Consider the following 13,544-nt stretch of genomic DNA (forward strand, 5'->3'; position numbering starts at 1 on the left):
ACATTTATTTTTCAAGTATTGTTTTCTTTATTTACATATTTAAAAAAAATAATAATACAAAGTAACCTATATTATATTTTACACACATGACTCTATTTGAGTCTCTTTCACATGACTTTTCAGCTTGATAAATATTAACGGAGGATATTAAATAAGTTTGTGCACATCGACTCATTTATTTGAAGTTTTATCATCAGATCTCAGTCCGTCATTTCTAAAACAACCCCAGTCATATATCTCAGGGGCAGGAGTATCTTCTGGTTGATGCGACCCTCAGACCACCTCCCTGTGTCTGCATGGCCACGCCCCGGCTTTGATGCATCGATTCCGCCGCACTCCCCGCAGCCAACTCGCAGTCTGCGCAGGCCGTCAGCTCGGCAGCAAGTCCCAGCGCAACAGGTAAGGTCCGATCAGCGCCGCTGTGAACCAACCCCGGTTAGGCTGTACACACGAATAACTATGGTAAAGTGGTTGCATGCAACTCTCTTCGCTTCCTTCTTGTAATTCCGTGCTTTTTATTACTATCGTTGTTCTATGTTATTTGTACTGAAAATGTTGGCACTAGTTTATAAGATTTCTATAAACTAGACGTGTTTACTTTTTGAACTTATGAATTTAGTTTTGCTGTCCATTTGAAATCACTTTTTTTTAAAACAGTCATTGGAATTTTCTTGGCAGATTTTTTGCGTATTTTCTATTGAAACGTTTCAAATTTTCTGCAGCTGAACTTCAATTTAAAATTTTATACATATTAGTATTATTAGCCTTCTGATACGTCAACAAAAAAATAATACTTTTACTACACCTAATCTTCAATTAGAATTAATTCCAATATTATATTATGTTAGAGTCATTAACCTGTTGCTTCTGCTCCTGCAAGTAATAATAATAATAATAGGAATAATAGGAATAATAACATAACACCTATCACTAAAGCTTGCTTTAAATCTCACATTTTGTTTACTGCTGTTAGCAAGACAGGCTGATTTTCTTACATTAGTCTAAATAAAATGAGATATCTTAATTTATAATTCAATATTGCTATTTTTTGGGCAATCAATAAAATAAATTGCATCTTTCAGTTGAATCCATTAAAAATAAGATACAATATAATTTATTATACAGAAGTTCCGACATTGATGTTTCAAAATAATTTAGAATTTTTTTCCCCTATTACCATTAAAAAAGTTTCCATACGTATTTGTTATATGGACATAGAGCTTTTCATCACAACTTTCTGAAAAAAAAACAATCAATCAATCTACTTAATAAATAAATAAGTAAATTCATTTATATCTCATAATTTAGACACTTCTTGCTGCTGTGTTGAATGTGTGGTCTTAGGCTCTCGTGAGAGCCCTTCTTTGCTTCTTTCTGTAAACCACTATAACAAACTCAGAATGAAAAAATTCTAACATTCCTTTATTTAAGGTATTTAGTAATTTCTTACTTTTCTTTGCTAAATTGAAGAAATTTAAAGTGTTTTACACACTCTTTCAGATTGCATGTTGCACAAAGATGAATGAGCCTGCCGTACAAAAATACAATGCATGCAGATAATTTTGTATTTAAAGGCTGTGGAGAGTTTTTGAATTACAAAGTGGGGTAAGGGAATATAAAAATGACAAAGGAGTGAAGAACAATGAAACTGTATGTATATGATGTGAAAAATGTTTTTGTTAATGCAACCCATTTTTCAATTATTTTCATCTTGTCCATTCAAATTCTTTGACATTTGCAGTGTGACGATCGGCAGTGAACATGAACCTCAGTCTTCCTGACCAGACCATGCACAGCTCCAGTGAAAGTTGCCTAGAGGACGACAAACCTGAGGTAATTTTGCCCTGCTTCCGTAGAAACATGCACGAAGATCCGCTGGCCGCCTACTCAAACGGATCCATCATCTCTCAGCTCCTCAGGAAGACGATTCACAACAAAAGGACAATGGATGACAACCATTTTTACCTCTCTAATTCTGTGGCTACTGCTGATTCTGGCCAAGAGGACGAGAGCAGCGTCTCCTCGAAGGACAGCACAGTTGAGGCCGTTTCCCTGAGCGATCATGTCTCCACAGGAGTCAGCCCAGAAGGAGATCACCCTTTGCCCGATCACCTGCAAGCCAAGAGAGCTAGAGTGGAGAACATTATTAGAGTCATGGCTGGCTCTCCCAACAGCAGGCAGCACTGTGATGGGGAGCGGTGCGACACAGATGCCCGAGAAATGAGGGAGGCCAGAGAATCGTGCAGGGAGAACAAACGTAAGCAAAGGTTGCCTCAGCATCAAGAGCACAGTACCATGGAATGGCAGATGAACAGAAAGCCTGGAAGCAGCTGCAATGATAACTGCAACACCAAGGAAGAGGAATGCCACAAGCTGAAAGAGCAGCTGCACAGCATGCAAAGGCTTCTGCGTCAACTCCAGGAAAAGTTTCTGCAAGTCTACAGCCAAGAAGATCCAGAATTTGTTGCGAGAGAAGCCGGAGGAACTGATTCAGAGCATGACATCATAGGAAATAGCACAGACGTATGCTACATAAGCCCCGAAGAGCATTTGGAGACAAACAACAGTACAGCAATGGCAAACTGTAATGACAGAATCAAAGCTGATAGTTACCTGATGCACCAAAGAGAAAGTCAGAACCTTCAGGAAACCTTGAAGCAGGAGCTCTCCAAAGCTGTTAATGATTGCATCGACAGGGTTTTCAAGAAGGTGTCCTCCTCCACAGACATGGACATATCCCCCCAGCAGCGTGTGTGCTCTACACCAGAGCTGCAGATCAGCCTGGGTGCAGACAGGAAGAGCTTGGCCCCTGATCACTCCCAAGCCGAAGAGATATCAAAATCCAGATCGTCAGAGCTCTGTGAGAGCTCGGAGGCTCAAACCTCACAGGACCAGACAGAAGCACTTTCACTAGTTGTCCGCAAGCCCCCAGCGACCCAAGTGAGCTCTGTCACTCCAACAGTGAAAAGGCCGTTCCCCGTTCATCAAACACCTTTCCAGTTCAGCTACACACCCCCTCTCCACGAGAGCCACATCCTGGAGCACCTCCTCAAGTACGGGCCCCACTCCAACTTTGGCGCTCTCCCCTGCATGCCCCCTTCAATGGACAGGACCTCCCCGGACTCGGTGGACCTGTCCTGGGACGCGGTCACAATGAGATCCAAGGTGACATCCAGTCACTTCGGCCACCACCATCGCCCCTCCTCCATGGGAGCGGTGGGAGTTGATGGTCTTTGTCTGCCCCATGTCAAGATGGAGAGCGGTGAACTGCAGAGCCTGGCTGAACGAAACCCCTACATGTCTCTCAATATATCCTTTGTTTCCAGAAGGTTGAACTAGAGCAGCTTTAAGTTTCTTGATTTACAGTGTCTTGCAAAGGTATTCACACCCCTTGAACCTTTTTACATTTCTTCACATAACCACAATTTTTAAAAATATTGAATGGGACTTTTTGTAATATTCACTTTAAAAATCAGTGTCTAAAATGAAAGTAAAAGATAGATTTTAAATGAGAAAAAAATAGACAACTGTAAACTGTAGTATTGATTCATATACAACCTCTCTTGCTGGACCTTCTTTTAACTTCTGTCTCTATGACTTTGAGTTTCATAGAGACATGAGTTCTGAATGAAGAAAAAGTGAGACTTACACTTTTTCTTATTTGTTAGAGCTCAAACTCTGTCAAATCAGTTTAGAGTATCTGTTAGCAGCAGATTCAAGTTAATTGGATTTAGAACTGGACCGGATGTCTTACAGTTTGCTTTCAACAATAGTTTTATTAATGATACTCTGCCATAAAGTTGGATTAGAGACAACCCATTTGGGTGACTGTGACTCAATGGTTACAGTCATGTAATCAGAAGGTTGTAAGTTTGATGTGCCCGTGGGCAAGGCACTTAGCCGAAAGTTGACTATCAATCTGCATATTGGTTTATAAATGCGTGAACGTTTGTGAATGTGCTTTGAGTAGTCAAAATGACTGGAAAAGCACTATATAAGTTTATTTAATGGTTGAGCTGTCAGATTGCCTTACCTGAGCTGTGGATCCCTGCAGCTCATCCAGAGTTCCCTCTTTACTGCTTCTTTGATCAATTTTTGCTGCTTGTTTGATCACTTTTCCTCTTGCTCAACCTGTCAGTTTGGTGCACTGCCATGTCTTGGTATGCTTTGCAGATGTGTCGTACACTTTTTAGTCTCAGATGATGGAATGAAATGAACACTGTGTGATGTTCAAAGCTTCAGATTTTTTTTTAATAACCCAGCTCTGCTTACAGTTCTCCACCACGTCCTCCTGGGCCTGTCTGCTGTTTTTGCTGGTTGTCGTGATGCTGTTTGTTCACCAATGTTCCACAACAAACCAGTGAAACCATCACGTAACAGCTGGATGTATTCTGAGATTTAATTGTAATCATTTGGAGGATATGAATTAATTAGGTGGCTTCTATAGAACATTGGTTCTACTGACTTTTATTGTGGGAAATCGCTATTAAGAGGGTTTGAAAATAAATGCACATTACATTTGTTATGGGTGAATAACAATTTTTTGCAATTGTTATTCACCCATAATTAACTCTTCTTCCTTGTGTTGTGATGAAATGTGAACATTTTCAGGATGCAGAAATTTTTCTGTCAGGCACCAGATAGTACCTTATTTCACTTTTTTAAAATTCAGCAAAAAATACAAACATAGTCATATTTTTGGTTTTTTATGTGAATTATTGCGGTTACAATTGTAAAGCTACTTTTTTTAAAAAATAATTTCACCAAACGGCATGGCTTTCCATCAACATATTTTGTTTTACATGGTTGCCGTTTGGAGATCTTGATGCCACCTGTTTACATAGGAGAACATACATTAGAAAATTCCATATGCACAATATTTTCCCTTTATTTAGACTAGGCTTTCTATTCTTTTAGTGCATCCATTTGAACAATTGCTGGTCGAGGTTCACTTCAACGTGGGCAGTTCCAGCAACAAACTTCAAGGAGAATTTTCCCTTTGATCTTGCTAACCCCACAGAAAATTATAGCATCTTCTTTAATCTGAGCAGAGTAATGACTTTAAGTCTAGAGAAAGACAAATAAAAAGGAATACAAGGCTTTGATAAGAATTGCCGGGAACAAAAGCCAATTTTTCAAAGGCAGAGAAAGCTTCGGTCTCTGTTTCAGGAAGCATCAGTTTTTTTTCCCTCAGACTTGAAAAGGTGCAGGATCTATTTCTCCATCATCAGAGTGATAGGGGTGCATCTAAAAGGTCACATGTGAGTGCTGGTGGAAACCACAAGTGCTTCCCAACCGTTGCACTTGAGCTCTTGTCTTGAGCATTTGTTGTTGAATACATTTGATGGAAATTGAGAAGAAAATAACAGAGTTAGTGTTGTGGAAAAGAAGAACATGCTTGTTTTGCTGTGTTACTTGTGTGACCATTTACATGAACTCCATGATCACAGGAAAAGACATTTCTTAAAGTCTCCTCAAAAATAAAATACATTTTCTTCAATATAATCCCAGAGGTGATGAGTTTGGTCTATGGTCGTATTGCCAAGGATTTAGAGAGGTATATTGCGTGATGCCTCTTAGGATTCACTTTATCTTTACAGTGCAAAGAGCTCTGCTCCTCTTTGAACAATGCCACATAAATCTTTCATCCATACTTCCTTATTTCAAAGGCATGGTTCCCTTATAAATGTGAGGTGTTGTGACCCGATAAGAGATATTATGACCTAAAGGCAGTGAACTACATAGGAAATGGTCAGAATCACCTCCAGGAGAAGAACTTCTGATAGAATTGCATGTGTTTTATTTGCATTGTTTAATTAACTACATTGAATTAGGCACTCACCTTTAATAGATCTGTGACAATCATGATATGTTAATTTTGAGTAACAACTATCACAGTATAATAGAATAAACATCAAAATTAATGTTAAGATTAAATAAAAAATATATCATTTAATTAATTTTATTTAAAACAGCCATCTCAATAAATATTCCAACTGCCTATATGCTAAATTTAGCTCAATTTTTTATAATGATCTTTATTGAACACAAATACAAGTCTAACAATCTGTTTTTTATCTGGTTATTTAATCAGGTTATATCTGATTGATTAGCTTGTACGCTGTAGTATTAAAGCAGAGTAGCCTCAAGAAGAGTTTTGTTTGGCTCCATTTAATGTCCACAACATCACTACCAAAGTGTTTTATGGCCAAAAAATTCAAAATTTTAAACATTTCAGTTTTTTATAAGTGTAGAAAACAGACAATGGCGTTTTCACTGACAGCTGACCAGCAGTGTGCAGCTGGAAATTGCGGAGGTACAGTTCTGTTTTACTCTGTTTTGTGTTACTCAGTCTGGCATCTCTTTAAAAAGATTTTAAATCACAATTTAAAAGAGTAACTTTTTAAATCCTTAGTCTGTCTTCATGTGTCATGCCTACCTTCAATAAATAACACAAGGAAAGACGGGATTTGGCAAATATGGTGCCTTGCAAAAGATTTCATATCCCTTGAACTCGTGCCATGTTTAAGGCAAAGTTGTTTTATTGGGGTAAATATGAGAAAATAGTTCCAGCTCAGTCAGATTGAATGGAGAGTGTCTGAGGTCATCAATTTTCAAGTCTTGCCTCAGAAAACCTTTTGAATTTGGGTCTCGACTTTGACTAGGACATTCAAACTCTTTCCACTTCTGACTGATGTACTGAACAGAACTCTGTCAAATACTGAAGACTTCAGATATTGTTTTATAACCTAAACTTGCTTCAATTTCTCCACAACTTTATCCCTGTCCGTCTTGAGCTTCATGACGCTGTTTGTTCTCTAATGTTGTCTACCAAACCTCAGAGGCCTTCGAAGAAAATCTGGATTTATGTTGAAATTAAATTGTACTAATTTAGACTAACGGACTAATTGGGTGACTTAGATATCAATTGCTTTATTTATTGCTTAGATAACTATCAAATTAGATTTTTAGTTATCATAAGCACATATGAACAATACAAATTTCATGTTTCTTTATTTGTTCAAATGTTAAATGTCAAAATTATGCACTGCTTTGTATCGGTCAATCATTAAAAAAACTGTAAAAGACAGAAGCTTGATTTTTGTATCTTGTTAAAATAAAACATAGCGACAGAAATACTTTTTTGCGAGGCACTGTATGGTCTGCATGCTGACATTTTGGCCACTTTATTTAATAAAAAAAACCCCAGCAACATATGCTGTCTTAAAATCCCCCTCCCCGCTTGAATCTAACAATCAGTATCTCCTTTCAAAACATTTCAACACAAGCTGTCTTAACTCCTAGGCATGAAGTGCTTGGCTCTCTAATTAAAAATCCCTAATCTAATTTGTAATTCTGTTTTGCCAATAAGCTCAAGTTAGGGTCATTATTGACTTCCAAGTTAATGCCGAGCTGTTCTTTAGCGAAATCCAATTTGACCCAAGATGGAGGCAACACGATCCTCCGGTCCACTATCACTTTGCGCTGGGTCCTGTCGTTGATTTTAATTGTGGGTTTTCCTTAACACCAACTTGAACATCCAGGAGGGCCTCACTCCGAGTCATCTGAAGAAGGCGAAGCTCATGTTCTTCTACACCCGCTACCCGAGCTCCAATGTGCTGAAAACCTTCTTCCCTGACGTCAAGGTAAAATGCTTACAAGTAGAAAAAAAAGGTAGATGTACAGAATTGTTGTCCTGCTATTTAACCTCCAGTGTCTACCTGTCAGCGTGTGTTTGTGATAGAAATAATCAGCAGTGTGTCGGAGGAGAGAGACAAAAAGCGCAGAGGGTTTAAATAACAAAGCCGCTGATCTGCTAGTTTGTCCTGGGGGCAGAGGGAGATACAGGGGCATTCTCTCTTGGAAAAAAAGCCTCTCCAGTCAGCAAATGGAGTGACAAAGGACTCTCTAGGCAAGGCATTGCTATTGAGTGTCAACACAGAGTTGGTATTAGAGACCTTTGCAGATGCGACGAGGCGGCAATCTGGTACTAAACACAACATCCTGTGTTTTTTTTTTAGGCCTTTTTGATATTTTCTTTCAGTTTTCTGTCATCTTCAGTGAGTTTTTTTTGTCTTCCTCCATTTTACCTGGACCATCTCCTTCAAATCTCCTCAAAAACATCTTCCAGCCATCTCTCCCATTACCTATTCTATCTCATCTCTGGGATCTCTGAGCCGACGCGGGCCCCGGCCCCTCAGTCTGCGCTGACCCTCGGGTCAGAAGGGGGGGATGCTGCTGGTGCTGCTGGTACTGCAGCCCTGCGAACGTCTCCTCCTTGCTTGCAATCCAGTGGTGGGAAGTGGCACCGGACAAAAGGGCACATAATCCCAGTGTCTGATTCCATCCTATCAGCCGAGTCAATGAGAGGGAAGCTTCCTTCTATCCTTATGTGCTGCTGCTTTCTCATCCGCCACAGCAGACAGAAGACGCGTCTTTGATGCCTGCCCAGCCCTTAGGCGTTTTTTTTTTCTTGTCTTTCTGGATGATGAGATAGAATAACAAGACTAATGTCAAGATTGAGTTTAAAAACACAACCCTGACAGATGTTGTTTCATTCATTGGTGGGAAAAGATCTGAGCAATTAATATTACACTCTGACTGACCGTTTGGTGGCATGTTGTCCTCCAACTACGGTGAATCTAATAATTGTGCAAACCTATGCTGAAGACTTTCGTGTACAATTTGAAAAATGTTTTACACATTTAATCTGAACAAATAAGCTACATTTTCAATTTATTTTGCAGCTTTAAATTTCAGAGTGCCACACTCCAACTTAAAAGACTTGTTAGTGCGAGACTTTCTGTTGCAGCGCAGGCAAATTAATTTGTTACTTCACCCCCCCGCCCAATTTTTTATTTATTTTTTGTTAATTTCCCAGTTCAATCGCTGCATCACCTCTCAGCTGATCAAATGGTTCAGTAACTTCAGGGAGTTCTACTACATCCAGATGGAGAAGTTTGCACGCCAGGCCATCGCTGAAGGCGTCTGCGACGTCAAAGATATTACGGTCAGCAGGGACTCTGAGCTCTTCCGGGCACTGAACATGCACTACAACAAAGCCAACGATTTTCACGTAGGTGCCACTCACCCGCCATCACACAGTTATGTTGTGGTTTCTCGTGTATGACTGTTTGTTGTCCAATTGTTGTTTTTCTTCAAAATATTAAATAGTGGTTAGCACCTATAGAATGAAGCTTTAAGGTTAAATCTTGAGGCTTTTGCATTTGAATGCTTGATTTCTCTGGTACTTTTAAGTCCTTTTCACAGTCCTGAAACATGAAAATTAGGTTAACTGAAGATTCTACACTGAACATATGTGTGATTATGTCAGCATGGTTATTTGTCTTATTTGTCCCTGTGTTGTCTCTGAGAGGGACTTCCCTGGATCTCTGCAACCCCACCCCCTGTGTGACCTTAAAGCACAGAAAATGGTTAGATGAAGCAACATTTGAAGAAGTACATGTGACCAAACATGTACATATGCATCAAATAGCAACACAATGTAGTGCATGATTACCAAGTGGAAGGAGAAATACACAAATAAATTTAGAAGTGTGTGGCAAGGATCTACATTTCCCAATGAATATTTTATGTATATCCACTTTTTACTGCAAGACAGCTGAAAGTCCTCTGGGGCATATTTTTACCATCTTTACACATAAAAGAACTGAAATTTCAAAACAAACTTGGATTCTACTTCATGAACATGCATTGATCTATCCACTCCATAACTCTGGCTGCATATTTAGTTTCCAGCTTCTGAAAGCTTTTTGTTCTTTCAAGAATAACTTTCTTCTTCTCTTCCATTAAGGCCAGATTGTAGATTACATCACTAATAGCTGTCCTGTTTTTGCTGTAGATCCCTGCAGGTATCCGTGAAGGCAGTTAGTTGCAATAGATTTTAAGGAGTATTATATTAAAGAAAGCTGAATACAAAGGCATACCACACTTTTCAGAGTTTTATTAGCAAAAAAAAAAAAAAAATGTTTGAACATATTTATCACATTCCTCCCACTTCAACTGGTTACTGTTGACTGAAGCAAATCCGACCAACTTTATGTTGGTCTATAACTTAAAATTTCACTAATAAATTCTAGCTTGTTCATGTGAAAAGGTTCAAGGAATATAAACATAAATCAGTCTTTACTGCATTGGTCGCATGTCTGTGCACATGTTTGACTGTGTTCCTGACCTATTTGTGTCACACTGCACCTGTGGCTGGCCAGCCTTTATTGGCATTATCTAAACTCCAGAGTGACGCTTTATCAAACTGTGGGAAGAGGAAGCCACAAAATCCTGCTAAAACAACTCAGGATTAGAGGGCCCGCACGCCTGAGTGGGGCAGAGATTGCTACTGATGCGGAATGCTGAGAAAGATGCTGTGGATTCCGAGGGAGAAGGCTGTGTGGTGGGAAAGGGATGGGAGCGTTTTCTTTACCTTGGGACCAAGACATTCCTTTCCCAGGGATGCTTTTGTGTCAGGAGATGAGGGGAAAGAAAAATAACTTATGCAAACAAGTGTTGTCTGAACTGACAAGCGGACGGGAAACAAGTGCTGAGTTGAGGTTTTCTCCCATCATCCTTTGCATCTAAACTTTAACGGATTCTGTTGTAGTAGTTGTTGTCCTACCGCAACGATAACCAAACACAATATTTGATTTGTTTCACTCATCATAAACCATGCTTTGATCAGGATACACACACTTAGATCTTTATACATTTTCAACATTCTTTACAAATAGAATTGAAAAAAAAGTGTGACTTGCAAATACATTCAGTCCCTCTAAATCAATATTTTGTACCTTTACATGACATAATAGCTGCAAGACTCTAAAGTAATTTGGTACATCACATGACTGTAAATGTCATTTTTCAAGTGCTGATCCAGGCTCTCACTTGGATTTTGTTATGGACTTTGATAGGGCCTCTCTAACACATGTATACACTATTACTATACTCCATTATAAACCATTATATTGTTGGTAACATCTTCCCTACTATCAAGCCTTTTTCACATTTTAACTGCTTTTCTTCAAGGATCCCCCTGCATGTAGCTCCCTAAATGGTTCTCTGCCCTTGCAGAAGAGGAGAATCTGTATGGCAAGATGCTACAACCACAGTGTTTAACCAGGAGAAATGTATTTTCAGAGAAATGTACAGCATCCATTTTCCTTTACATCTCAGCCAAAGAGTTCAGCTTTAGTTTGTTGTAAGCAGAGCAGTTTCATCCACGTGTGTGCTGTGTCTGATAGACTTTTTGAGGCAAGACGTCATTTGACTTTTCTCTTTTTTTTTTCTTTTGCATATATCCTGCCAACATGTTAATCGACCTTCGCTGTGAATCTCTGCAGCTCCTCCAGAGTCTCAACAGCCATTTGGTCTGCTGTGTTACATACACAGAGACTATCAATTAAATAAACCCTGGAGGCAGTATATTGTCCTGGATTTTTATTTAGGCGTGTCAGAGTGGTTATTTATTGCTGTGTTTTGTTGCTTTAAGCTAAGCATAAACTCTTAGACCTTAATGGTAGTTACTTTAGGTTCAAGAAAACAAGAGTTTATAATGAAAGAGACTTACAATTGAAGGTTAATGATTGCTGTGTTGCTTTTGTAGTATCTGCTCAGAGAACAAAGAGAAAAGCTCCCTTTCATCAGCTTGAGTGTTTGAAGAAATGCTCTACAGGTCCTCATTTCACATATTTAGGAGAAGCAAATATGAGTCAGTTTTGTAGCAAAGCTTTACATAAAAGCTTCTTCAACGCTGAGATCCACTCATAATTTAACCTGCTTTGGTTTTGTATTCTAGGTTCCCGACAGGTTCCTGGAGGTCGCTGAAATCACCCTTCATGAGTTTTACAACGCCATCTCTGCCACCAAAGATTCAGACTCCTCGTGGAAAAAGGCTATTTACAAGGTGATCTGTAAGCTCGACAGCGAAATCCCAGAGGAGTTCAAGACATCTTCCTACTTATAGATTTGTGTTTTGGAAAATTGTACAGATGTATTTTGATTTGTTACTTGACGGTGTTAGTTCATTTCTTGTAGTGTAATTTAGTGAGGTGAAATATAGTTTAAAAGAGATTTCAGAGGAAATGGATCCCTAATGTGAAATGTTATGCTCTGCTTTCTTAAAATTAGAAAATAATTTTAAAAAAGATAATGTTTGCTTTTTTGTTTTGACGGTTTGTGTGTTTGTAGCTGTGTAAACAAAATGCAAAGATGTAATCATTCATTATGTAGATTTTTACCAGTCAATATGGATAATAGTTTGGTTTCAATTTTATTCCAAAGCTCTGCATCTTGTGTAAAGAAACATGCAGTGCTGTTTTTCTGTTGCATAATTTATTAATGTTCTGTCTGTACATTATTAGCCCGTCTGTTTAGTGTTTTATTGATTAAATGCAAATGATGTGTGAAGGTAAAACTCTTGTCTTGTACAGAACAATCATATTTCGCAAACAGGCATTTTACTGGATGATTTTACTGAAATTAAAGATGCACTAAGTTATAAAGCAAGAATAATGCTATAGTTTCATTTTGAGGAATATTCAGATGAGCACATATTTAAAGGTTTTATTTTTGCCTGAAAAGGCGTCACGAGTGCCGCTGCTGTTCCCCTAAGGTACCTCTAATCCACGTCCAACCGCCAGCTGTTAAACATTCCCCGAACTATGCCGTTCACATTGTTCACCGGAGCCAATTCAAGTCAACTTTCTAAGGCCTGCATTCATTGTGCGGCCGCTGCGGATGTGGACGGCCGCCATGTCTTAAAAACAGCCACAATGCATTCCCTCCTCATGACTAATGCCCGAGGTGACCTCATATCGCAGTTGTGCCACCAAAGCAAAATTCCAGAACCCCAATGGCTCTTTCTTCCAGGCTCCGGCTTGTTTGAAACCCACACCACAGTTAAGCAGCAACCTAGCACAGATTTTATTTATTTTTTTATTTTCTTACATGAAAAATATGTTTTTCTAGACTCAAACTTCCAAATACTTAAGTAAGTACAAACATTTAGTGTAATTTTCTTTATATGTTTGTACATAGGGTAACTTGCGCAACATGAAAAGCCTTTTTTGCACCTGAAGCACATATAGTATTTGCGAGAGTCTCAAGAGCAACAATATTGACGGCTCAACAAAATGAATAAGATGATAACAAAACTTACTTGTATCAATCTGAGATAAATAACTCTGCTTTCATATTTGTATACCTTGCAAATGCTTTCACGCGTGTTTTTATATTTTCTTATTTAAAAAATATCTCCATACACCTTAATGTATTTTGATGAAAGAGCATCTTAAGATAGTACCCAAATGTGAACTCATACAAGGGAACTCATACATGTTTTCAGATCTTTTTGCCAGTAAAAATAGAGAAAGTTCTTAGTGTGTTTGTACAAGTGCACCTACCTTCATTCAAGTCATCTAATTAGTAATCAGAGTCCATCTCTGTGTGCTATTTATTCTATATACAAATCCATCTGTTCTCTGAAGCTATAATAGGTTTGTTAGAGAACATTAGTGAACAAATAGCATCAC

The 13,544-nt window shown here is 38.7% G+C and overlaps 1 protein-coding gene across 1 annotated transcript; it reads left to right on the forward strand.

Moving 5' to 3' along the window:
* The first annotated feature begins 128 nt into the window (after positions 1-128).
* Positions 129-12,945, forward strand: prox2 (prospero homeobox 2). Its single transcript, XM_008400285.3, has 5 exons — positions 129-399; positions 1,742-3,309; positions 7,539-7,646; positions 8,882-9,076; positions 11,810-12,945. The coding sequence occupies exons 2-5, from the start codon at positions 1,762-1,764 to the stop codon at positions 11,975-11,977; spliced, it is 2,019 nt and encodes a 672-aa protein (XP_008398507.2). The 5' UTR covers positions 129-399; positions 1,742-1,761; the 3' UTR covers positions 11,978-12,945.
* Positions 12,946-13,544: the final 599 nt, after the last annotated feature.

The sequence above is a fragment of the Poecilia reticulata genome, chromosome 22 (genome assembly GCF_904066995.2).
Source record: "Poecilia reticulata chromosome 22, P_reticulata-male-v2, whole genome shotgun sequence".
Classification (NCBI taxonomy): Eukaryota; Metazoa; Chordata; class Actinopteri; order Cyprinodontiformes; family Poeciliidae; genus Poecilia; species Poecilia reticulata.

Coding starts and splice junctions, on each gene's coding strand:
- prox2 (XM_008400285.3), top strand. CDS start 1,762: ATGAACCTCAGTCTTCCTGACCAGACCATGCACAGCTCCAGTGAAAGT. Junction 3,310..7,538: donor ACCCCTACATGTCTCTCAAT/ATATCCTTTGTT, acceptor ACCAACTTGAAC/ATCCAGGAGGGCCTCACTCC. Junction 7,647..8,881: donor CCTTCTTCCCTGACGTCAAG/GTAAAATGCTTA, acceptor TTAATTTCCCAG/TTCAATCGCTGCATCACCTC.